General features: G+C 45.5%; 1 protein-coding gene across 1 annotated transcript; it reads right to left on the minus strand.

Moving 5' to 3' along the window:
* Positions 1-3,213: 3,213 nt before the first annotated feature.
* CRY2 (cryptochrome circadian regulator 2) lies at positions 3,214-26,193 on the minus strand (the record flags this gene model as incomplete). Its single annotated transcript, XM_042038156.1, has 12 exons — positions 3,214-5,471; positions 5,892-6,033; positions 6,538-6,627; positions 7,103-7,305; positions 7,443-7,594; positions 8,639-8,950; positions 9,452-9,592; positions 10,646-10,734; positions 12,045-12,229; positions 19,320-19,462; positions 23,063-23,171; positions 26,000-26,193. Coding segments are annotated over 11 exons (1,758 nt in total), but the record flags the coding sequence as incomplete, so codon positions are not given.
* Between the last annotated feature and the right edge of the window lies 1 nt (position 26,194).

Consider the following 26,194-nt stretch of genomic DNA (forward strand, 5'->3'; position numbering starts at 1 on the left):
GATGTCAGCTGCTCCTCCAGAGAAGAGCAAGCAGAGCCCTCCAAGGCATACAGTCCTGCTCTCTCTCTCAGGAGTCTTGGTCTCCTGCCAGGCAAACTGGAAAGAGATGTTACTCCCGGGCTAGCGTGGAGACAAGCGCACACCCCCAGGGTCACCATGCACAGGTAACCCTGGGACAGCCTCCTGAGGATGATCTAAGTATTCCCTTTGCCATTTGGATGCACAGACTGAACTGTATTACATGCAGGACCCAAGAGACTCACCGGCATTCATTCAGGGAGCCTTGGGGGAGCTCCATCTCCAAACACAAACCCCACCTACCAAAATATGATTTCTCTGCAGCATGGCTGTCATTTGGCCTCTGACCTGGGGCAGAAGGTAAGGATGCTGCCTCATCCCACAGCCAGATCACCACCACCGCAGCTCACCTTCTGCTTGGATGCAAGCACCAAAAGCTCACCCCTTAGTGATGTGACCTTTAGTCAGGTTACCAGCCTTGGCTCAGGCTGGCCTGGCAGGAGACCCAATTTGACCTTTCTAGCTGCACTACTGTCAGCCAGGTCTATTCCTTAGATGCACAGTAGAGCACAGGGCCCCTGGGAGAGTGCATGCACATCTGCTGCAAATTAAGAGACCACACTTCCGTCCTAGCCAGCGTCTCTGCTCACAAGGCATCTGCTGATTTTTCTTTCTCTTTCAAATTCTTCAGCTGACCATCAGGTTCACCTCAGACCAACTGTTCTCAGTCTTAAAGGAAACCTGAGGGAAGGTTATGTGCTGAGAGACATTTTCCTGCTCCTCTCCCCCAGCTGAACCACCTGATCTCCACCTAGATGCAGCTGTGATACCAGAGCAGCACTCTGCTCTCTTTCCATCAGCCATCCTTCTCACTGCTCTTTCCCCCTGTGCCCCAGTGGTCACATTTCTGGCTCCCATCTCTTCATATGCAGGTGTTTTCTACTTTCAGACCTTTCAGCCAGCCCCTCCTGAAGCCACTCCAGCTCCTTCCTTACGAAGACAGAAGAGACATGGGGGAATTTTCTCAAGCACCAGCACGTGGAGCAGGCAGTCAAGTCTCTGTTAGAAATCCAAGGTTAGCCATTTCCAATCCTGAGCCACATCACCATCATTCCTTTGATATCCTGGCCAGCACAGAGAAAGAGCCTCAAACCCAATCTCTCCAGCTTTAATTTGTATTATTACACTCTGGGTAGAGAGAGCTGGACTCAGTTTGCTGCCATCCTGGCTCCTCTTCTTCTAAGGCACAGGCTACTGTTTTCAAAAGGTTTTTGCCACGTGCGAGTCTCCCCAAGCACTGAAGTTTTACTTTTTCAAGATCAGAAGGTCCTTGCCAGAGACAAGAGAACAGTTCAGCAATACCATGAGTCTTGACCACATGCCCTCTCGTCAACTACAGTACTGCATGCATTTCCCACCTTGTAGCCCAGACATGCTCCAGCACCCCCTGTTGAGAGATACTAGTTGTTTCACTTAAGAGGGGGGGGTGCATGAGTCAAAAGGGTATAACTGCCCAGGGGTTTCTTTGTTCAGGTCCCCTCTCCACAGGCACCCAGCCAGAGCTCACCTGCTGCGGTACCATTAAATTACTTAGTTTTAAAAATCTGACACCTGAGACTCTGCTACAGGAAACATGGGGTCGACCCCAAAGGAGGAATCAGCCCGAGAGTTTGTGTGTAAGCAAGGGGTCAAAAAGGGCACCCATCGGCTCACAGGAGCTGCTCCCCACAAAGGGCCTCTGGTCCCAGCAGTTAAAAGTCTCAGGTGGTGTCTGTGTGATTTCTTCAATGGGGTGAAAATGCTCTCCATTAGCATTCTTTGAAACACCCTAATCTGCATCTTCAAAAACTGCCTTCTTTGTTCCAAACTTGCTGAACAAATTAGATGTCAAGTTTTAAATGCTTATTTACACAAAATAAAAATCGTGTCTTGGTTTTGTTGACTTGTTTGCAATAATCACTTACCTGGTGTTCAGACTGGTGTTATCTGAACATGCCCAACCGAGGCAAAGGCTGAGACACTTCTACCCCAGATTAGCCCCACTGCTGAACCTCGACAAGGAACTGCATGGCTACATGTACTTTTTAAGTCTTGCTGGTTACTAGGAAAAGTAATGTACCTCATGTAATTGTCCTAAGATAGAGCTTCCAGTAAGTGGGTCTACACAGGGCACCGAGGAGGATGACAGGGTGCACAAGAACTTGTGTCCTTGCTAGTTATTAGACTGCTAAGTCTAGTGTATTTATCAGTCATGACTTAGCTGAAGAACTGCAAGAGCCAAGGCTCAATCACTGACAGGAGACCCAAGCTGAACAATTGTTCACCGCTCTGTAGGACTTCTCTGCCCCAGTATCCACCCTCAGCTGAAAGGAGCCCTCACACCACCCTGGGGAGCATCCCAAAGCCACTGCTCCCAGAGCATCAAAAGCCAACTGCTCCCTCTGCCTGAGCAAAGAGCTCACACTGTGCCTGTGTCGGGGGTGCCTATGTCAGGTCAGATATTGCCACCTTGCCCCGAGACACGGAAAACGGGCGTTACCCAGGAAACACAAACCCCCAAAGCCATTTCATGCTACTGTCTTTACATCAGCCTCCAGCAGTCCTCTGCTGCTTCTGAAACAAAAGATCATATTTTTACTAATGGTTACTGATGGCTTCTTCTTTCCCCATGAGCTGGCCAAATCCTTTTGAACTCAGTCAAACTGTTAGCACCCACAACTGAGGAAGAACTTGCCACAAAACTAAGTAAGGTGTAGACTTGTTCAATCTGCCACCTTGTACTTTCACCAAACATGCTCAATTCTAAACATTAATGAAAACAATGAACAGTCATCCCCTACCTGTCACACACTTTTACCCACCTTTATCATTTCAGTTGGGAAAAGATGCCAGATTGTCTGAACCCCAGCCTACTTAAAAGGTTTTTGAAGCAAGCTTTTCCCTTATCTTTCTTTGGCTGACCTGATGTGTCTGTGTCATTCCCAGTGCTACTACCCGAGCTGCAGCTCTTCCAAATACCACCATCCATATTCCAGGTGCTGACAGAAACCTTGCAAATGTGATCTCCCCCACCCCCACAAAGCCTTCTAGATCACTTAGGATATGTAGCCTCCCCTCCCTTTGACTCTTTACCCCCACAGATCCAGCCCCAAAAATTCAATTTACCAAGTGAAATAATTTGGGTAACAGCAAAAAGCGGGTTAAAGACATTTATAAAAAGTTGTATTTACAGACCATTGCCTAAGCATGAAACTCTCCAAATGACAATTTCTGTAACCTATGTGTACAAAGTACATGTCTTTCCCCTTTCTTCTCTCTGCAGCAGAAGATGGGGGTAATGGAGCATCTCTTTTTCTTTATACCCTTATACCCCCAAGACAATGGGAGTAACAGCTGGGTCAGACTGAAGGGGACAAAACCTACTGATGACTGGGTCATCCACAGGCAGACTATGAATAGTAGTTTGGAAGAAAGTAAGGTTAGGAAAAGAGAATCTTTGTTTACTTGTTCAGTCTGCCCAGTGGATTCTCTGTGGAAAAAGAACATAAGATCAGTGCCCCAGGGAAGGGGGAAGGAAAGGTTATTCAGCTATTCATTAAATTTATTCACAGACTCAATTCAACCGCTTCAGGTTTCTCAGGTACATTTGACTCAGTTTCTATTTGCAGCCTTGTTGCTCTGGGTTCAAACACAGGCTCCAAAACTGAATCTGATTATCCCAGTGGGAGATAACTCCTGTACTCCCCAAGCAGTTAGTTGCACAAACTCACATATAGCCCCACACTATCTGTGCCAGGCAGGGATGAAAGGTTTTGGACAGCAACTGAAAACAGTGCCAACAGCAGCCCATTGCTCAGGACTAGCTACTCAATCTAATCCTTCTTTGAAACAGCCATGAGAGAGAATCTTCTGCAGTACTACTCTCCCTTGCACTCATTGGTGGCAAGCAGAGGCACTCTGCCAGCACTGTGCTGACCTGACAAGTAACAGGACCCGACAAGGAGCGTATAGTTAAGAGCCAGGAAAGCTACACAATCACCTTGCTAGGCTACAAAGCACCAGTGTGAATGCAAGGGGCAAGGGGGAGCAGTGGGCAGGGCATGAGGTACAGGAGTTTACTCTGTGCAAACTCAAAACACAGATGCCAATACAGAAAGGAGCAAACAGAATGGACACTGGAGACTGAGCTCGAGGAAGACTCACTTCAAGGAGCTGATGTGTAATACATCCTCTATCAGTATGAGGCACTGCACAGGCTACACACCAGACAGGGGTCACTTCATTTGAGCGCTCTCATTAAGGGAAGGAAATGCTGTAGAATGCTGGGCCAGGTGTAGCTTCCTTATTACTTGGATCAGATCTACTCTTTCAAAGCAGAGATACTGCTTTTGCTCATATCAAGGCATGATCTTATTCTCTGAAGAATTCCTCCTTCTCAGAGTCACAGAATCAACTACGTTGGAAAAGACCTTCGAGATCACTGAGTGCCACATCCAGTCTTTTCTTAAACACCTCTGGGATGGTGACTCCACCACCTCCCTGGTTCCAGTGCCCAACCATTCTTTCTGTGAAGAACTTTTTCCCAATGTCCAGCCTTAACTTCCCACAGTGCAGCTTAAGACTTTGTCTTCTTGTCCTGTCACTGGTTGCCTGGGAGAAGAGATCGACCCTCACCTGGCTACAACCTCCTTTCAGGGAGTTGTAGAGTCCCTCTTTCCCCAGATGTCAAATAGCTCTGAAGCCGCCCATTCCAGGCAATAGCACTATGGCTCACCTGCAGTGGCAAGGTTCTTTTGTAGGGAAAGTTTTAAGTGCTTTTCAAGTGTATCTGTTCTTGTGCTACAGTTGACCTTCATTTTGTTTCCATCCCACATAAGCACTACCTTGATTAACTCAGGAAGCATTTCCTTCCTCGTCAGCCTAGCCTAATGAAAGAAATACCGAGTTTTCCCTGTTCTCTCGTAGGATGGGTACTCTCATTTTTGACACTGTAGCAGCTTCCTTCTTAACTCCTACTATAATTTGAATTAATCAGCATACATCACTACCTAGTACTACTGATGAGAAAGGATGTTCACTATTTCTGAGATGTGCAGATGCTGATTCTTAAATCAATGCATCAAGTCACATGCACTGAGCCATTGTCAGAAAAGAAAGATACACCTGGGAGTGAGCAAGTTGACAGAAGGTTCTTGCCCTCTTTAATGTGGGCAGATTTTGGGCATGGCTGAGAAGAGATGTATTTGGCTCTCTGAAGACCAGAAAGCCAAATATTCCCAAGCACGAGTAATGCAGTGCCCTTCTGTGGCAGCTATTGGAATTACACGGTTATATGAGACCCCGGATTTTCTGTTGCGGATCACAAGTTCCAGTCCCTCTGTGACAGCAGTTCCTACTCTTCTGGTCACCTCTTCAGCACTCTCCCTCTTCACTTGCAAGGTGCTTGTCGCTGGCTGCAGGAGAAAGCAAAAGAGAGAATTTGTCTTGACCTCCCGTCATACTGAAAAGTTGGCAGAACATGTGACCAGCTGCTTCCCTGCCAGGATCTGGAGCATTGCAGGCAGATGAGTGGCCCTGCTTGCTCTCCTGCTCTAGCCCATACCCTCACCAGATGGGCAAACCTGGCTGTGGACAGCTCCAGCAGCAGGGCACCACTCTTCACTGGACAACTGAGCTAATGGCATGTTACACAAAATCAAAACAACTGGCAGGCAGACCACTGCCATATTACTGGGCTGTGGAAATCCACTTAGGAGCCACATCCCTCCACAAGGAGGTCCATTTTGTTCATTAAAATGGTGGGAGTAAAGATTGAGCCTTGTTAGCTTCCAGAACCAGGTAGTTTAAGCCAGATCACACTAGGAGCTACTCACAATCACGAACTCTTTCCAGGGATCTCTGAAGCTGGGAGACCTGTCACTTTGGCTCTTTTGTACAGTTCTTCAGTGCATGGCTCATCCACTCCCTCGTGTTTGCGTTTTGGAGAAGCCTGGTCTGCTTGAGACAGCCTCACTGCTGTAGAGGGAAGAAGAGTCACTGGAATGGTTCCCCTGTGTTTAGATGGCCTCACAAGTACACCCTGGCCTACCCCGCCACAGAGCTGGGAGAAAGAAGACTGCACAAGCACAGAGACATTTGGTCACAGCCTCCCTGAAAACTTTTACAAAAAATCTTTGTTAAAAGCAGAATTAAGTCACCCAGAACAAACACAAAAGTATCCTCCTTTGACAGAGGACAGCTTAATTATACCTGATTAGCCCTACAGTGATCTGCACTTCTACCTTAAGTGGCTGTATATGATCCCATACAGGCAATAAAAGATTCACATTAATGAACTCTTATTCTTCAGCCCTTTTAGAAATGAAGGCTCACTGGGGACTTCTGAAGAAAGCATAAAGGAATGTGAATGTAATCTATATTTTCCTAGCTACACACCCTCTTCTTATTAGCAAAGGTCATCTCCTGCCTATAATCTAAGTTGACATGAAACTCAAAAGCACACAAATAGCTCCAACTCACCTGTACTGGTGCTGCAGCCCTGCCCCGAAGCTGAGTCTGTGACTGGGCCACTGAGATCTTCCACACATGAAGGGACAGATGCCAGTAAACCTAGAGAACGGCAAGAAGATCTTAGTTAAGAAACAAAGCACACCTGGGCTGGGAGAAGCTTTTCACACAGAAATACCTTAGTGATCACCAACCAGCACACCCATATCCTAAAGCAGGAGGAGTTCAGAGCTGCACTCACCCAGTGCTGACCACAGACACACATGGTGATCCAGCAGTGAATTTATTTAGAATACACTACTTAGGTTCTTTTCCAAAGTGAAGAATGGACCATTGGTGGTATATGGATGGTGCTATGCTATCAGCAGCTCTCAGACCTAAACAAACTCCACTCTTAGCTGTCTGAGAACATAATGGAGCTCTCCCTGGAAACCAACTGAGAAGATTTGAGAGGGACTGCTTCCTCTTGCAAGGACAGGCCAGAGAGACAAGTAATACCTATTTTAAATCGTGACCTCTCCTCTCAGCATTCTATCTCCTGTTAAAGACACAAACTTTTGCAATTGCTGGTACTTACAGAGGCCCCTGTAGCGTGACAGCTGCTGGTAGATCTGCTTCATGCGCTCAATGTTCAGTCGGCTGGTCTCTGCATGGTTCACCATGGGTTTGGGGTAGTCCACCCCAATGATGCACTTGGCTGCCTTCTGCACAGACTCTGGGGCATTCCACGGTTCATATATATATCGTGAGGGGAAACCCTTTAGTTTGGGCAAATACCTCCTGAAACACAAGTAAAAAGCACACACAAAAAAATGTAGCACACACAATGCACAGGAAGTGCCGTGCACCTGTGAGCCACTGATTGATCTGGGCTTACAGATCCAGAAAGATAGATCAGCTCCAGTAACATCACTCACTTTACATAGTCACCACTGGGGTCTGTGCGCCGTCCGAAGCCCACAGGACAGTAACAGTGGAAGAACTGCTGGAAGAATGCGCTGCACGAGAGCCACATCCAGCTGCCTGCATTCACACTGAAATCTGCATCCAGTAACAGTTCGTCAAACACCTGCAGCAATTGGAGGAAAAGGCACTGAGACCATCCCTGGGCAGGACTTTGTGGCAGTAGGACCCAGGATTGCTATTTCAAATGGCAGACACTGAGCTATGAGAAGAGAGCAGCAGCATAGAGGTGATCTGCTGGCTGAAGTCAGTTGGCTGGTCAATGTATCTCACTTCCTGACACTTCCACTTAGGGAGGCATGGTCTGCTCACACAGATAAAGTGCTGACTTATCTCTCATGCAGCTACAGACTAAATCACTACCTAGTGTTGCAGCAAGCTTTGGGTATTGATCCTAGCCTGGCAGGCATAACAAATATAAAGCACCAACCTTGGGAAGGAGAGGATGCTGCACAGAAGAACGTGCACCAAAGCAACAATAAGGAACCCCTCTGAAGGTCCCACAGCACACTACCACCACGAGGCAGAAAGGTTTCAGCAGTAACTCACTCACATCCATGCACAGATGCTGCACTTAGGCAGCACTTTCAATTATGCTCTTTGTCAGCTCCCCTGCCTCCACTTTTTGTGTAGGGCAGTATGTACACTGGGTAGGTTTGAGCTGTCTGTCCCTTCAAATGGCCCAACAGGAGGATCTTTTACCTCTTTCCTTGAGAGACTCTAGACTCAGATTTCACAGTCATGGAGCGTTCCCTGACCGGCACGGTGATGGATTTTATAATGAGGAAAAAGGTCCAGTTAAGAAGTGACATTAAACTTGCAAAGAAAACAGATGGACTGAGAGAATATTCCCAAAAAACCCCCCAAAACTAAAAGGTCTCCAAAATCCTAGTCCATATTTACCAGTAGGTCCCACATACATTTAGTTACGGTTACTTGAGGCTTGTGATACTGTCAGAGCCTCACAGTAGAAGGCAGAAAGAAGTCAGGCTATTGGCTGTCCAAGAGCCTGCTAGCAAATCCTCTCTTCCATGCACCTTTTACACATGAAGCAAAATCCATACCTGTGTGCCCATCCTTGCAGCAAGTGCCAGGGACACTTTGTTTTCTTTATGGCCTCCTGCAAATACCTGAAAGTGCCAGGACTCACCCTGACTCCTGACTCCCAGCTGATCCAGAGGTCACCCCTGGTCAGGAAGCAGGCCACTGCGTGCCTGGCCAGATGGTGGATCCACCCTTCTTGTCTCAGTTGAGTCATGATTGCATCAATCCAAGGGAAGCCTGTCTTGCCCTCTGCCCACTTTGCCAAGGCTTCAGGGTTCCTGTCCCAGGGGATCTGTATGCAGATGGGATTCCCCTCCATGCGATCAAATTTTGGGTTGTTGGTGGCTGCTGTGTAGAAGAACTCCCGCCACAGAAGCTGTCCATACAGAGAGAGGGGGGGTGTGCTGTTCCGCTTCACCTGTGCAGAGGGAACATGGATATTCACAAGCATGAGAAGGACTGGCTTCATGAAGCTGAGCTGTGAGCCACCCATGCATTTACACACATTTCCTGAGTCAGCTACTGACCACTGCGATAAAGGAGCTCAATGCCAGATCACTCCTTATCAGAAATCTCAGATGGTAAAGTCAGAGCACTGACACGGGTTCACTCAGTACAATGACAAGTGACTGGAACAATGTAAAACTAACAGTAAAAGGCTCTATGTGGCTTGTAACATGGAAGTCCAGACTGAAGAACAAGATACCACCAGATTTAAGGCCTGTGTGAGTATATACAGGAGAATTACTTTTTCTTACCCAAAAGCCTCCTCTGTAGTAGCAACAAGCTCAGCCCAACAATCAAACACTAGGGAGGCAACTGTATGTTTTGTACCAATTCTGGCACGTTGTCTGGCAACCAGCATCCTGCTGTATATGCTCAAACCCCGCCTGCCTTTCAGATGAACCTTTTGTCTTACCTTCTTATACAGCTCCCAGAGACGATAGTAAAACAAGCGGCAGGACAAGCAGCCAAAACGCAGGTAGGGACTGAGTCCTGTAGGGCTGGCCAGCAATGAATTGGCGTTCATCCTTGGTCTTTCGTAATTCGCAACCCATGCCTAGACAGATTCAGGAGAAATAAGCCAAAAACCCCTTGTACTTGTGGGACACTGCTAATGGCAAGCCTCTGTGCAGGTGGTGAGGCCACTAAGGTCTGACAGCAGTGCCTCTTCTATTTACTTCCAACCACTGCTGGGAGAGATCTCCAGCAGGCAATCCCAAGCCCCATGCCCCATTGAAGAAATGAAAAACCTTTGCTCCAGAATTTAAACCAGTCCATTACTTTGCCCAAGAGGATTAATTTGCTTTGCATACAGGAGCTAACAACCCTGAGAGCTCCTTAGGATACAAGCTAACACAACTGTTTATGTCCAGGCATGTCTATCTCATGTCACACACTGAACAAGAAGATTGGGGAAATTCAGACCCTGTTGTGGAGCATTATGTTGATAGTTTATTCCCTCTTCAGCACAAGTATTTATGTTTTGATTTCCATATCACGCCACCCAGCATTAAAGAAGTACAAAATGCTTAAAATTGAGTCATGCTTCTGCAGCTGGGCCACCTTTCATTACTTTGAAATTGTTTGCCTTGTGCACTATAATCAAGAACACAAGCCCTACTGAAAAAAATCTGATTATTTCAACAAGGGGCTCAAGGAATGCCAGCCTGTGAGACACCCTATTAAGAAGCTGATGAACAACGAGAAGGCATTCTTTTGTAAGCATGTACTCACACTAATACCTCAGGTGAAGATAAAAAGAGACCGTGTGCAGTGTGGCAGGGACTGAACAACTTATGGGAGAATTTCCAAGTTTGCACTCCTCTAAAGGAAACTGAGAGGTAGAAACAAGGAAAAGAGTCCCATGTGCTTCAAACAGCAGCATAAATAATACACTGCTCTAAATTTTTTGGGCCTGAGGAATCCCATGAGCTCCCTGCTCCACACACAACCCAAGATCACAGGAATACTCCAACAATAACAAACACTCCTTTCCAGAGTGAATGTTATGAGCACTGCTAGGAAGAGCAGGGAACAGGGTAATGGGCAGCACTACATTTTTCATTTGGAGGCACAGTCTGAAGGAATCACCACTTAAATAATGGGTTACCTTTCTTTCCAAGTGTTTATCCAGCCGTGCCAGAGCTTCCGTCTCCCCTCCTTGCCAAACTGCAGGGGCAAGACCATCTGTAGGAAAGCCTGAGAGAAAGAACTTTGTAAGATTTGAAGCCATGCCTAGACAAAGGCCACAGATATGGGATTAAGCATTAACAACAGCAAGACAGTACATACTACAGTTGCCTAACATGGCTTATTTGCTGCTCTAATCCTTGTACAGCAGGCAAATCATGTAGGATATGAGGAGAGCCTGCTCATGACACTGCACTTCAAGAGCCTCTCCCTGCAATGCTTCAGGCTGCCTTATGGTGACTTTCCCCACTGCTCACAGCCAGCATTCTCTCTGGTGTGTCAGCACTACCCACAGGGTTCTGCTCCAAAGGCTGAGCAGCTGGCAATAAAACATCTGCTCCACAGCTCTGCCTTACAAAACACCTTGCCATCAACATCAGCAGCTCACTAGGTAGCCCAACTGCTTCTGGTGAAGCTCCTAATTCTGCTGAGGCTGGTGCTGGGGAAGGCACTGGATTAGTGCAAACGAACCACTGCAAACGGGGAAGCAGTAATGCAGTCTCCCTGCACTGCTCTGGGCTGACAGAGGAGCCTCCCCTGGCAGCAAGCAGAGCAGTGTAAGGTTACAGGCAGTCTCACATTTGGCCAGACAATAAAGAAGGTCGATCTATGCAGAACTGCAGCCTTTAGGATACTCCTGTTGTGAAGCCCCACGCTTTTACATGACTGTCAAAACTGCGCCTTAAGGTACCAGGAAGGTACCTTAAGGTACTTCCTATAAAGCTGGTATGGAGCCTCCAGTCACACACACACAGACAGTATTCTGCATTAGTCCTTTCTTCCCTTGCATTTAGATCCACTTCCCTGATGTAGGTCTTGCATTCATCTCCTTCTTCAAGTCTTACAGGACTGTAAGGCACAGCAGGATGAGTGAAAGAAGTTTTTGTAATATCTTTTGTCTTGTTAAGTTCCCAAACTGGTGCTGCTTGGCAGTAACTGAATGAAATTATCTAAAGCTGGTACACAGTTAGTTTACCTCTTCAGGTCTGTTACACAACGTGCCTGAGACGGCAGTAGGAGGAAAGCAGCTGCTGAGGACATGCGATCCTAATACAGTGGTTACATGCTCAGTATAGCAGAGAACATAAGGACAGATGCAGAGCACTTCAGAGCAATGCTAAAGGGGATGCTGGGCATCCACAGCAGTGCAAGGGATGCCAGTGTGTTATCACAAGGTCTGGCACTTGCTGAAAGAATTAGGCTGTTCTATGGCTAGAGGCAGCCCATGTCAGGTAAGAACATGTGCCAGCCACTGGAAACAGTTCCACTAGATCCCATTTCAGCTGGCAGTAATCCTTGCCTTCACTCTTGACACATACCCAGCTCTTCCAGGGATGGGACCCCATAGACATCATCATGGTTTTCCTGGATGTCCACTTTACATGTTTCCATCTGCTGACTTATTACAGTGCTCACTGGCTTCTTTGGGAGCTCCATACGGCTAATGATGGCCTGGAAGCGCTTGTAGGTGAGGGGTGGCTTGTGGCCATTCAGCTCAATTATTCTGGAGACAAAATAAACAAGGTGAAACAAACAGCCTCACTACCACAGACGACACAAGGAAATGACATCCAAACTGGACCCTGCTATCTCTACTCAGGACAGCCTTTCATTCTGGATACAGAAATCCTTATAGACTTATATTTCACTTGATGCATCCCTCAAAGGGATATTAAAATCAACTGAATAAAATCCTAAAATACATCAGAAGACAAAACAGCACATACTTCCTCTTCTCCACAGAGAAAAAAAAAAAAAACCGAAAAAGCTACAGCTGAATCAGGCTGAATATCACATCTCTCTCCCAGAACTCCTCATCAAACCCCTGTATGAAATCTTTATCTGATTACTGCCTTTCTGTCTCCCCAAGATGACAAATCCTAGATCTGCATCTGTTCCCCTGACACCTTGTGATATCCTAACCTGATTCTGACCTTACTTCCTTCTTGTCTGACACAGAAGACCCAGCCTGCTAGTGACCCCTCCTCCATCTATCTTGGATGAGACAAATCCCAGTTTGCATCATTCCTCTCTCCCCGTGATTAGAGAGATCACCATCCTCCCCTGTGCCATAAGGTCACGAGCAGCCCTGTCTCATGGTATGGACCTCTGTCAGATCACACCATGGAAAGAGACAGTCACGGTTCCCCATTCCTCTACTTCACCAAGCACCCACAGCCTGCTGGGGCCACGCGGTCTTATTTTTCCTGGGACTGAGAGCTCTGAGAAGCCCCATGGGCAAGGTCAATTTCCCCAGGCTGAAAGATGCCATTTTTAACCCCTCTCCTGCAGGAGAGGAAGGAGTTAACAGCAAAGCCGACAGCACGGGGATCGCCAGCATTACATAAAGCGGAGGCAGGCAACCCCACAGCTCACTCAGGAGCTGCAGCACAGCAGCCTTCCCCACCCATTACAATCAACAGCTTATGCAAGGGGCCGGTCTTAGAGCCGAGTGTTCCGGCGGCGCCATGTGCCGCCCCTTCCCCCGAGGCCGCACGTGTGGCGGGGCGGAGCGACACGCCGGCGCCGGGCGCTCCCGCACGTGTGCTCCGCGGTGACCCGGCTTCCCCGCCGCACCGGGAGCAGCCCCGGCCGGCAGCCAGGCCTCCCACCCCCCGCCCCGGCCGAGTGAAGCGGAGCCTTCCCCACGGGCAGCACGGCTGAACAGATTAAAAATGAAGCCTCCTGCAGTTTCCTCTCGGTTTTCTGCTTTTTAGTTGTAAACACTGGGAGATAAAGACATTAACGAACAGGACAGGGAGGGAAGGCCGTCGGGACGTGCACAGAGTCCAAAGCACTGTACATTTTTAGTGCCAGGCTATAAGCATGGCCACAGTGTGGGCACAGCACTGACATACGCACAGAGGCAGATGTATTTGTTTGCATTTGCCTTACAGCCAACACTTTCTGTCCTGCATCACCACACCACACAACAGCACATGTCCTCTGCTTTCCTGCATACACTTTTTCGCTGTCTATCTCCATGTTCCGCCCCAGAGATGGCACGAAATGATAGAACTCTCATGAATACTGCCCACCACAATCTTCTCTGTGGCTGCTTTGTGAGCCCCCGAACAGGACCAGCCAAAGATCCCCAGAAAATCAGTGTTTCCATTGGATGAGAAGTGAGGCATTTCCAGTTGCAGCACTCTAGAGAGGCTCACTTGTTTCCATAGGAATTCAGAGCTTGAAAGAGAAAACGTGACAAAGCTGCACCATGTTTGCCCTGAGGTGCTTGGGATGGGGGCAGGGAAGCTGCTTCTTCCACACTGCCTCTTTTTTCAGTCCTCTTCCACACGCCTGCTAAAGCTGCCATTCAGTCCGAGATCCACACCATTATGCAAGATCCACAGCTAAAACTTCTGTGGACAGCTAGCTAGTTGGAGCAAATCACTGTTGACTGGCAGATGGATGCCAGCATCTGTACTTGAAATCCTCAAGGATGTGAATATGAGTGAAGTTACCTAGTACAGCTCCTGAATTCCTCAACAGTTACTGGATCTGGGACACAAACAACTTTAAGATAGGACTAGGACAAGTTGCACATTTCACTGCATCTGACACGGGCATTATGCACTAAATCTGGACCTTTCACAGTACTGCCATGAAAAGAAGTATTGAATATCTGGTATTGCACAATATCGGATATTATACCACACATACTAGGTATTGTAGTACTGTTCAGCCTTCTGTACAAAAATTTGCACAGGAAGCTCCCCAAGCAGGAGTCCTTTCCTTCCTCATACTGACCTTCTAATCCAGACCGTATACTTCCACAGGACTTTCAATGACAAAAAAAGGGAGGCCCCTCTCCAGGATTTAATACCCTCACTTCATCCATCTCCCCCAGCCCAATTTGCCGCATGTGGCAATTGCTCTAGTTTTCTTGCAGCGGAACAGAGAATCACTGTATTCACCACACAGAACCTAACCTTAGTGAGCACACCCAAAACTGGCTGTGTTGCCAAACTAGCAATATGCTGCCCAGCATCTGACCTTGATGCCAGAAGTTACGAGGGTCTTTTTGACCATCAGTCACACAGTCACACTTCACCTCAGGAATGCAGGCAATCCAAATCTGACCAAACATAGTTCCAGCACTGCTATGATTATTAAAAGGTATCCTACAGTCAGTCACCTGTGACAGCAGTGTCTGCACACTCAAATGCACACCCTCACAGGTGTCAGCTTCTGACTCACATCTCCACAGCAGTGCCCCTGCGGGATGGCTAGTGGGCTTAGGAAAGCTGCTGGCCTCAAAAACCTGACACCTCAGCTCACTTGCAAATGACAAGGCTGGGTTCTGGCAAGGGACTGGATGTGCTCCCCCGCTTCCTTGCGGGAGGAAGAGCTGGCTGCCAGCACTCAGCACACAGGCTGCCCAACGCACCCCAGTACCAATTCACGCGGACTATTTCGTTAGCCTTGCCAGCTTATGCAATTGCTCTGATCTAAATCTCTGCTCCAGAGAGCTCATGGAGGACTTCGTGGACACAGAACAAGGGGTATTTCTACAGATTCAGAGAGGAGAGATGGAGAGATAACCAACTGATCTGTCCATCCAACAGATGCCGAACAAAGAACAAACAATTCAACTTCTGCAGAAACACTGAGCAGATGAGAGATGAAGAAGTGACTTGATGACAGGCTGGGTATAGGCAGTGGGGAAAAAAACCTGACACCAGAAAACCATGCAAGACAGGAGAGGATAACAAGATGTGGCAGGCAAAAGTTTGACTAAACCTTAAAAATAACTCCCCTTTTTGGCATAGTGTACTGGCCTGCAGAACCACCAAAGTATGCATGCTTCCCCATGCTTTGGTTCCTTTAAGTTAGTACATGCTCCTATGAGAACACATTTTACTGTCATTTCAGCCTTAGGCTAGGGTATTTGAGGAAAAGCTGATCCTGATGCATGCTACAAACACACAGGATCACAGTGTTTTTTTCTGACCTAAACCACTCCCGCTGAACAACCCAGCCTGCCTGGGATTACAGAAACCACAGTGCTGACCATCAGTAAACACACTACAAAGGATTTAGATCCTAAGGAGGAGAAAACAGGCAGATCCAGGGAAACAACCTGTCATGCGGAAGTTGTCAGACAGAATAATTGTCAAGTAAAGGCTTTGAGCAAGCTCAGCTGATACCCAAGAGATTATCTTTTCTGTCTGACTTCTACAATCTGAACATTGCTAATCTTGACTGGGAATTCTCAGATTTTCTTAGGAGTATTTACCAGCAATGATAATAAGTTTCTATACCACTCTCCTTGTTTTGGGGAAAAGGAGGGGAAAGATTCTCTGATAATTGCACAGCTATGCTGGCAGTGCCAACAAGGGGCACACTGTAATCTTCCTACTGGGTAAAACGGGTCAAATTCACAAGTTAACTGAACAGGCTCTTGGCAAATGTTTGAAAGGAGCTGGTGGAGGTGGTACCAGGAATACACTGCAGGGGACAAGAGGAGACATGCTGGATTCATTTATGTAGGAGTGAAAAACAGTCTAAATTGTTTGAAACCCAGCTGACAATCTTGTCAGAAACCTGACTAAATAAAGATGAGAAATAGGATGCCACCACCAGGTATTATTATCACCTGCTAATTATGCAGGAGAAACATTAGGGTGAGCAGAGGGACAACACATACCATGAGTTAGAAGGCTGGGTAACACAGCTGGAGGGAGAGATACTCTGAGACTTCATACAGTATCAAAACTGTATTACCACCTGCTGAGAAATCTCAGAGATGCCAAGAACCAAGAAATGTCAGAGTAACTGGAGACTTCAGGTACATCCACACAGACTGGGTATCTATCACGCCCCATCACCTGCCAAAACCTAGTTTTCTAGTAGCCATAAATGACTGCTCCATGGAACCAGAAATCAAGAACCCACAAGGAGTGTCACTTCATGATTAGGTCTTAGACAGTGCTAAGGTATAGCTGAAAATGTTAGTTATCACTTGTCTGCTCTAACTGTGACTTTAGCATGCATCAATTTAACACCCTTCTAGGAGCAACAATACCATACTGATGTGAAAAAGTTATTTCAGAAAGATCCCAAAAGTCAAAACAACTAAAGAATAGTATCGGCAAAGATAACAGAAGGCAGAATCCTTCAGAAAAATGAAAAAGATAGAAACCTACCAAACTTTGGTAGGTTAAATTAAAAACCACAGCCTTGTTGCACCTCCTAATCTAAATGAAAGTTTGAGAAACCTTAAAAAAAAAGCGTAAGTAGTAAAAAACCAAAATCAAACAAACCAAAGAAAACAAAACACCCAAAAAACCCCCAATCAAAAACATCCCCTTTACAGACACTCCAGGATATTTATAGGGCTAAGAGTTGATCAAGTCATTAAAGAAAGGAGAGGCTGTAACAGCACAAGAAAACCCCCGCATATATTTTTGCAGGTGTATTCACTATGGAGGTATCTAGGGAGGTTATGACTCTCGGGGTTTTTTTAGGAAAATGTATCAGATGCTGTGACAGACTGGGATATCAGGAAGAAGTACCACAAAACAATGCTATGCTTGAAAAGCAAAAGCTTGCCAGGGCCACCCAGAAATATCCACCCAGAAATTGTAAATGACGTAATGAAATACACAAAGGAATAGCTGCTGCATGTAATATAAAAGTGTCCAAATACTATGAGGGAAAAAAGAAAGCAAATACAACTCCAGATTTTAAAAGCATTTCAGGAGCATGGGAGGGACAAATGAATAGACTGATATGAGCATTAGGCAGATGGGTAGAAAATACTAATGGAAACAGTGAATGCATGGATATATGCAATATACTGGAGAGTTAATGTGGCCTTGGTAAAGGGAAGTTGTGCCTCAAAATCTATTAGAGACATTTGAGCCTGGGGCAAGGGAGATTCTGTTGATATATCCTATATGAATTTTGAGAAGCCATCTGACTAGATCCCTCACTGAAAAAATTTAAAGAAACCACAATAATTTGCAATAAAGGAAAAGGTCTATGCAGACAGAAAATTCTTTGAGATACAGAATTAGAGAAGGAATCTATTTTTCCAACAGGAAGAGCAATCCTACACAGAGCTGAGCTAGGGCTTGTGCTGCTCAATATTTTTTATAAAATATCTGTGAAGGGACAAGAAAGAGCACGATGATAAAGTTTACTGACGCAATAAGCTATCTGAGATAGCTAAAGATAAAAGGTAACTTAAAAATTTCCCTATATACCACACGACTAGCTGACAAAAATATCAGATGAAATTGCAGTGTTGGTCATGTTGTTTCTCCATATGCATAGCTATGCAATCTTAAACTTATTTATACCATAGCAGCGTCTCAAATAGCTATGACCATTCTGGAAGGAAGCCCTGAGACATCAGTTCAATGTCTAGCAGCACTCAGAAAAAGCAAAAATAATGCTACTGACTATTAGGAAAAGACAGGACACATTATAGCGCTCTAAAAATCCATGCTGCTCCTACATTTTGCACACTAGTTGTAGTTACCACCACTGCTCTCCACCTCTAAAAAGCATAGAGTATAAAGAAAGTATGAAGTATCCTTTATATAAAAGTATAAAGAAAGGTGACAAAACTTAGAAGAGATATAGAAGAGATTCCACCTGAAAACTTAAATGAACTAGGACTCTCCACCTTAGAAAAGACACAGGTGACATGAAGAAGAATGTGATGGCCATTGACAATAGAGGGGTGAGGATGTAATAAACATTGGTAATAAATAGGGTTTTCTAATACATAATTAGAAAGAAGCACCTGCTCACGAGACAGGTTTAAGAACCCTCCTCACTCCAGAGACAAACATTTCCACACAGTATGTGCTAACTGCAGAGCTCCTTCCCATAGGAAATGATGGATGTTAAAGATTTACAGGAGAAATTCTACATTCAGCATTACTGGCACAAGTCACATCAGAAAAAGGGGGAAAAAAATGGGGAAAGAAAAAACAAAAGTAAGCAACCTGTAAGAATAGTACTGAAACACTGTACTGACATTGAAGTCAAGCATACCCTAGAGTCTTAGCTGAAAGACTGTCACCACTGTTTAAAATCTCATGTACAGAGAGATATTTATACATAATATAAGTAAATGTATAAAACTCAACATCAAAACAAACCTCTCCTACAGCAAACACACAACAAAGACAAGACATTCAGGTTTTACAATAAGAAGTTTGTCCCAATCTACCTTGTTTTACTTCTTCCAGCTGTCCTTGCACATCCATCAGTTAAAAGCCCTGCTTTCATAACCTGTTTGAGACAACAGCTCAACTACCTTTATTACAATGAAGCAAGAAAAAGCAGTCCATACATTGAGGACATGCTCAAGGAGAGCAATCAATAGGACACAGCTGAGCAAATTAAATGACAGTCAAGTACAGAGTTTAATAAGCTTAAGGCAACACCTTTCTGTACATTCACGTCACTGTCAGCACTTTGACGTGTTCTTATCAAAAGTTGAGTGTGCAGAGTAATCCTTGTAGGCTCACTCAGGATAACAGTGATCAGTGTAAAGGAGGAGACTGCAGTCTTTGCAGACAGGACAATCCCAGCCTAGCCCAGGCAGCACCTCTGGGTGCATTCTCTCCCCATACCTGTCCAGGTCATAGAGGGTGTGGGAGTTCTCTATCACCACTTCCACACCAGCCTCCTTGGCCAGTTTGATGATAGCTGCATCCCTCTCCTTTCCAAACGGCTCCGAGTCATATTCAAAGGTGAGACGAGTGACTCCCCATTCCTGCAAGAAAAACAATACACCCAGATGTCAAACAGAAGACTCTTTCTAACCAGCACAATTACAAACGAAGATATCAGAATTCCTGAGCAGTTTAAAGTCCTGGAAGCTTTGAGACTGTTCCTGTGAGGAACAGCAATCTGGATTTGAGATAACCAAAGAAGCAACAATTTTATCAGCTCTAGCAAACATCACATCTACTATGCAAATTTGTAGATGTCAGGTTTAAAACACATCAGAGGAGGTTCAGTTCTTGTCTATTACTATTCTTAGGTTTCAGCTCAGTCCCCAAGTCTACCAACATCAGGTTTTGTTGCGCATGCTGTCCCAAAGTAACCTTACCATCCTCTTCCAGCATTTGCAGAAACAGCATTTCAGAAAACTCTTTCAATAAAAGTTCTGCTCAACCCCATGTGTTTTTATGTGGAGACATTAAAACCAATACATTCTAAATTTTTCTTGGTGTCTCTTTAAAGACATCACACAATAGGAAACCAATGTCCAACCCAAACAGCAAGAAACAGAGAAATGCAGGACATAGGATGGCAACTGAACGAACCTTTCTGGTCTGCACAGTAGAGTATGATACTGCAATTCAGATTTAAAGTCCTGCCCTCTTGGAGTAATTTTAGAATCACAGAACTATGGAACGATTGGGGCTGGAAGGAACCTTAAAGATCACCTAGCTCCAACCCCCCATGTCAAGCCATGCACTTATTCTGATCTTCATACCTTTAATAGATCCCTCACAAATTACATGGTATAAGCCTTATGAAAGAGCATTCAGCCTCTTCCAGGCTTTTCTAGAGCACAGATTGTTCTCAAAGTCTATGGCCTAGTTTTCCTCAGAAAATGAATCCTATGAGAAGAGGTTTAATGGTTTCCACAGCGACCCTTCCAAGACATCCATCAAGCAGAGCAGCAGCCCACATATTTGTTTAGCAAACACAACCAGAAATCTACAGACACTTAAAAAAAACCCTCACACAACTAAGAACCATGTTCTCCAAGTGAGACAGTCTAAACAACCCCTGTGATTTAGATATACAGATATCCTGTGATATTTAGATATCCTGTGATATACAGGAGACTTTTCTACGTGCCAAACAGAAACAAAGCACAAAGAACAAATCTGGCTAGTTTCCTGAAGATCATTAAAAATAATGCCAAAGGTGGAGAAGGGAATTTAGAAGCAGAAAACAACTGTACAAGCCACCTACATTTCTAAACTTGCAGATTCAGTCCTAAATTTAATTTTAGGAAGGACACAGAAATCATGGTTGGTACAGTTGCTACCAATATTGGTACAGTTATGTACCAATGAATGTACATCTCAAAGAGATCCTCCACTCATTTTTCAAAGTAAGAACATGACAGCATCCATAACTCAGAGCAGGGATCAGATGGACCCATTCCAGGCCCTGCCCTGCTCCTATGTAATTTAACAGCTCCATTTTAAACTTTTCTTTCTTCTATAGGAAAGCTAGTATCAACTGGAAGGCTTGGATAAGATGGATTTGGTCTCAAAGAAATACACATTACTACCTTGAAAGAATGGAATAAAAAGCCATTAAGCCTTACAGAGATTTTACGTAAGCATCCAACACTTTAAATTTGTGTACTTCCTAGAGTTTTGAGAAGGTCACTGCTCTGTGTAATGCAGTAGTACACAGGAAGCAGAGCACAACCAACCAGAAAACCTGTTACCTGTATGGCAATAAATTGCTGCAGATATACAAAAGAAGAGTCATGACTGACAACTTGCCTCTTAGTATCTAACCTAGAGCAAAGAAAAAACGTAGGGGGAAAAAAACACCAAAGGGATTGTGAAAACACTTCAGTGAACAAACAGTGCAGTTTGATAGAAGAGGTAAAACTACAGACATTTATTCAGAAAGAGTGAGACAAAAACTTCTGCAAAGGTTAACACATTGCTAACAAGTACACTTGTCATGGTATCCATGCACAGTAGTGCCTTTGCAGTGACTGTTAGTGACAACATAGCTCAGCTACTGGCAGCAAGAGCAGAAACTACATTAGCTCTAAGTATTGCAGTAGCAAATGTGACATAACTCTCCTCTCCACAAAAGCTGACAGCAAGGCACAAGCTGCTGCTAATGCACTGTTCAGTGCAGCAGCTCTGGAGAGGCCTCAATCCCCACAAAAGCCATACATTTACCATGTAGTAGCATCACCTTCCCTTTACATCTTCAGCTCTGTTACAGCACACCTGAGATAGTCATCAACTCACCTGCCCAGACAAAACAGACTGCAAAAAAAGCAGTTCTGGCTGATTACACAATCAGTCTCTCCAGACTTCAGACTCTGCTAACTAGTTTTTGTTCTTTAACCAAAGTGAGCATTTTTCTCCAAGAAAGTTTTAATTATCCTGTGAATACCCTGAACTAAAGAGGGCATGGACAACTATTAGCCAGAACTTATTTGCAGATCAAAAGAAAAAAAAATAATCCAGACTCTGAAAAGGCTAAAAGCAGCACATAGTTTGTGTCATGTGTTAAGATGCAGAAGCCAAAATAAGTATCAGTGCCCCTTCTCATGTGTGCAGTCCAGTTCCTCTCCCCAGTACTAACGGCCCTCCTCCAGCAAATACACATCAGAACCATTTACAGAAGGAGGGTACAGATTCAAGTTTACCTCTCCTTCTGGGCAGCTGGTCAATAGTAGGATTTGGGGACACTAGCTCTGTCAACCATATGTAAGGCACAGCCCACATGACAACCCCAACTCACAGGGCTATTGGGAGCCGTGTTTTATTTCATTTAGTTTTGTAACACTATCAAAGACATCATCAAAAAGCTTCAAAGACTTTGGGAAATATAATTTTAGAGCAGGATGGAGAAGAATGATACTGTATGAAAAGCCTTGATATTCAAGGAGATGCTCTTGTTAGCCCTGACATCTGCAGCACTGACATACCACTTTAGAAATGTACCCCACTAATCCATCATTGACCACCAAGGTAACTGCATATTCCATATCCTAAACAGAACATCAGCAGGAAGCTCGGACCCAAGCTATATCCTGCTGCTGAGATAACTAAACCACAGTCTTGAACAGAAGAAGAAAAGGAAGGTCAACTAACAGAAAAGCTCCTGAATTTTTAAATTTTAACACAAAATCCTATTTGCAATTCACATATAGATCAGTGTACTTTCTTCTGTTGTCTGAAAAGGTCTATGGACACAGCAATCTTCCTAAGTCAAAACTGCAGTAAGCGAATGGCCAGTAGGGAAGAAGCTCTCAACAGAGAAGGGTCTGTGTGTCACAGAGAAGCCCTGTGAGAGTAGACTTAGAGAAACAAAGTTCAAGACCACCATCCAGAAACAGAAGCTTGAGCACCCTCATACTAGGTTACACTCTACTACTACATTTCTTGCAAGTCTGAGCTCCCATGTGGATCTGGCTCCCAAGCTGGCCCTTATGGACAGTAGTTAGTAGCTAAGGAGGAAAGTTTGTTACAGTGAAGAACTAGTTATAGTTAAAGAGATGCTGAGGGAATCACCAATCATTAGGGAGTAAAAGCAAGTTTAGCACCAGGTCATCAATTTTTCTTCACTATGCTCCAAAAAATTATTCTCTTACTTTAAAGAGTCTTGGGAAGACATCTGTTGGCTGCCCTCGCACGACAAACAAGCGAGAGTTCAGTTTCCTTAAACTGTTGTCCAGATCTTCCAGGGACTGGAGAAGAAATCTGCAGAGAAGAAACAACAGCAGTTAGTGTCAGTCAGATGGGTTACAGCTAAAAGGCAAATGAGAATTTGCATGGAACTCCAGCAAGCCTGCCATCACCAAATCAAACTGGAAGTTTGGACAAGAACCAGAAAACAAGAATTCATATTTATCCCTGGTTTGTCTAACAACTTCTATGAGATTGCAGCATCAGCCAGCTCCCATTCACTCATATGCAATTTGTGCTTGTCCAGATGCAAGAGGTTTTCAGGATTTTCTTCTTACTGCAACCCACCTCCCATGTTCTCCCTCAGAGGTGGGAGAACACCCCTGTCAACTGCTCTCTCCACATGGAGAAAAGCATAAACTATGTAATTCCCTTCTGTACATATTTTCACAGGTTTTGGCGCAAGAAAGGATTTTGCATATGAAATAGAAAATTTTGATGCATTACTCCAAGGAAAGTAATAAAATACTGCAAGAACTGTGCAGGTTTTACAGTTCTAGCTACAAATACACCATGTCACAGCAGAGAAATGTACTCTCCTAGCTCATCAGTAGCACAAGACTGAGCACCAAGATCTCCCAAGGCAAGAATTATCTGTACTTTGAATAATTGCAAAGAGAACTGCAATTCACCTGGCACCATGAAGGCAGAGATGAGAGCATACCAAGACATTCATCTATTCCCTCTCACCCCAAAACTCTAAAAACCCATGTAAGTGCTTTCTGCATTTAATGGTATGTCTTACTGATCCCTCACTAAGCTAAAAACCACCAAATGTATAATATTTGCTCTCCCAGTCACACATCACCCCATTTACACAGTAACTTCACTTTGTTTTGTTTAGCTCTGCAAAAGACACCAGCTTTAAAACTTTAGTCTCTCCTCAGCACCTGGCACTGCTGGCAAACACACAACCCTTTGAAAGTGAGCCTACCAACCCGTACCTTTCCCTCAGTCCTCCATGCCCACTCTGCAGTGCAATCTGCGAGAAGCAAGTATCTGCTTCAGCTCCCTAAAGCTAACGAAAGCTAAGCTACAATTGCACTGCAAAGTGGCAACTTCTCTCTCCTCAGCTGCACAGCCCATAAGGTGACCTGTGAGCTTCCAGATAGAACAAGTTTGTTCTGCACTTCCCGGGGGGAGAAAAGGGCGCAGGGTTCACAGAAAGAAGGGCACTCTATCACAAAGGAGAACACCCAGAACCTGGTCCAGGTAACCTAAACAAACCACTCCCTGAGCCCCAGCCCACTTTCCATTTATTAAATATGAGCATCAACTCTCCCAGGTGTTCCAAAAATTTTAACAAGCATTAGTCCCATATGGCTCACACATGCTGTGCAGTTAAATAACAAGAGATTTGCAACATGATAAATTTGTGACAACTAGGTAAAACACAAGCATTTGCCTTTGAAGAACAGAACTCTGAATACAAGTATTTGGATTTAAAAAAATTAGCAAAACAAAGCCATGGCTCCCAATGGGAATGAATGGAATTTTGGCCAACATAAGTAACTTGCTAATATGTTTTTTGCCTAACGGCCAGCAGTGCTAGTTTCTGACATCTGCAGTAATTCCACACCTCCAAGAAAACATTATTTTTAAAAGCTTTCCTTGCTCATATATTCCATGATTACAACATAAAGGAGACTACTACGTGCTTCCTCCCTTTGCAAGGCTGGTGAAAACAAACTAGGATTAAACAGATCAGGAATTAATCAGTTGTGGCACCACTTTGGTTCTTCCAAATGAGGACAGTCAGCAACAACACCAGCACGTGAAAGGCATTTCTGCTTGCTGCTGCCTGTAAAGAGTCTGGTCTATGGAAAGATCACTTCAGACTCCTATAACAGAATTCACAATTTTTTGTAATTTGAATGTCTACATTGAGATAACTTCTGCACATTTACAATTTTTAAGCCATCCTGTACTGTGGGGTTCTAGAAACACATAGATATGGCCCATAAATCCCATTCCTTGAGAGGAAGCTAAGGTCCACAGCAGAGGCAACCAGTTACAACTACAGTTTCCTTAGCGCACAGCCATGTGACATTTCCAAGAGCTCTCAAAGGATCTTTAGCCAGGTGGTTGTCCGTCGACTTCCTCTGAGGGGGTAGTGGGAGATCTGCTTCACTTGTATTCAGGGGAGTCTTGTGCAGGAGAATCCCTACCTGGCAGTTCCAAATGTTGAGGCTGCTGAGACCTGACACAACAGCATTATGTAATGTTACTGGCGACAGGTACATGAGGTCTTGATCTTTGCATAGACATGACTCATGCTATACATTTTTCCATTTGTAGAGATGAGGAAAAGCCCACACAGCTTCATCTCTACTTTCTTAGCAGCAGCCGATGTGTATTTCCCTAAAAAATCTGAGGGACGGGAGGAACGGGAGGAACGGAGCTGCGTGCGCACATGCCCACGCGCGCCCGGCAGCCAAAGGGCAGACGGAAGGCGTGGTGCGGTCACGAAGCTGAGGATTCTTTGCCCTTGTCTCTAAATTCAGGGAAAAGCGTTTCCCAAAGCTAAACGTCCATCGGTTGCTGCTCTCATACGCTCGCCCTACTGATAATGAGAAAGTCTAATGACATTACATAAAGTTGAAGGCATCCTCCCACACAGTCAGGCAGCACCGCTGAGAAAACCGCGGCGAGGCCAAGCGGACAAGGCACAGCCGCCCTCCCGCGGAGGGCCGAGGGGAGCAGCGAAGGGGCCCGACACGGAAGCGTGTGCTGCTGCGGCCCGACCGACACGGCCCACGCCGCGCCCAGAACGCTCCGGTGCTGCGGGAGCTTCCTCGTCCCGCACGGTCCCACCCGCGACCCGCAGGCCCGGTGCCACTCACCGCCAGCGGTTGATGCCCACGGAGGAGGAGGCGGCGAACCAGGGGTCCAGGATATAGATGCAGCGGAGGGACGTGGCGTCCCGCAGCGCTTCCTGCAGCGCGGGGTTGTCGTGGAGCCGCAGCCCGCGGCGGAACCAGTGCACGGAGCGGCAGAGGGCCGGCGCCGGGCCCAGCGCGGCCGCCGCCGCCGCCGCC

Source organism: Corvus kubaryi, unplaced genomic scaffold (assembly GCF_017639235.1).
Source record: "Corvus kubaryi isolate FWS band 111438036 unplaced genomic scaffold, C.kubaryi_AGA036_p1.0 37392, whole genome shotgun sequence".
NCBI classification, from domain to species: domain Eukaryota; kingdom Metazoa; phylum Chordata; class Aves; order Passeriformes; family Corvidae; genus Corvus; species Corvus kubaryi.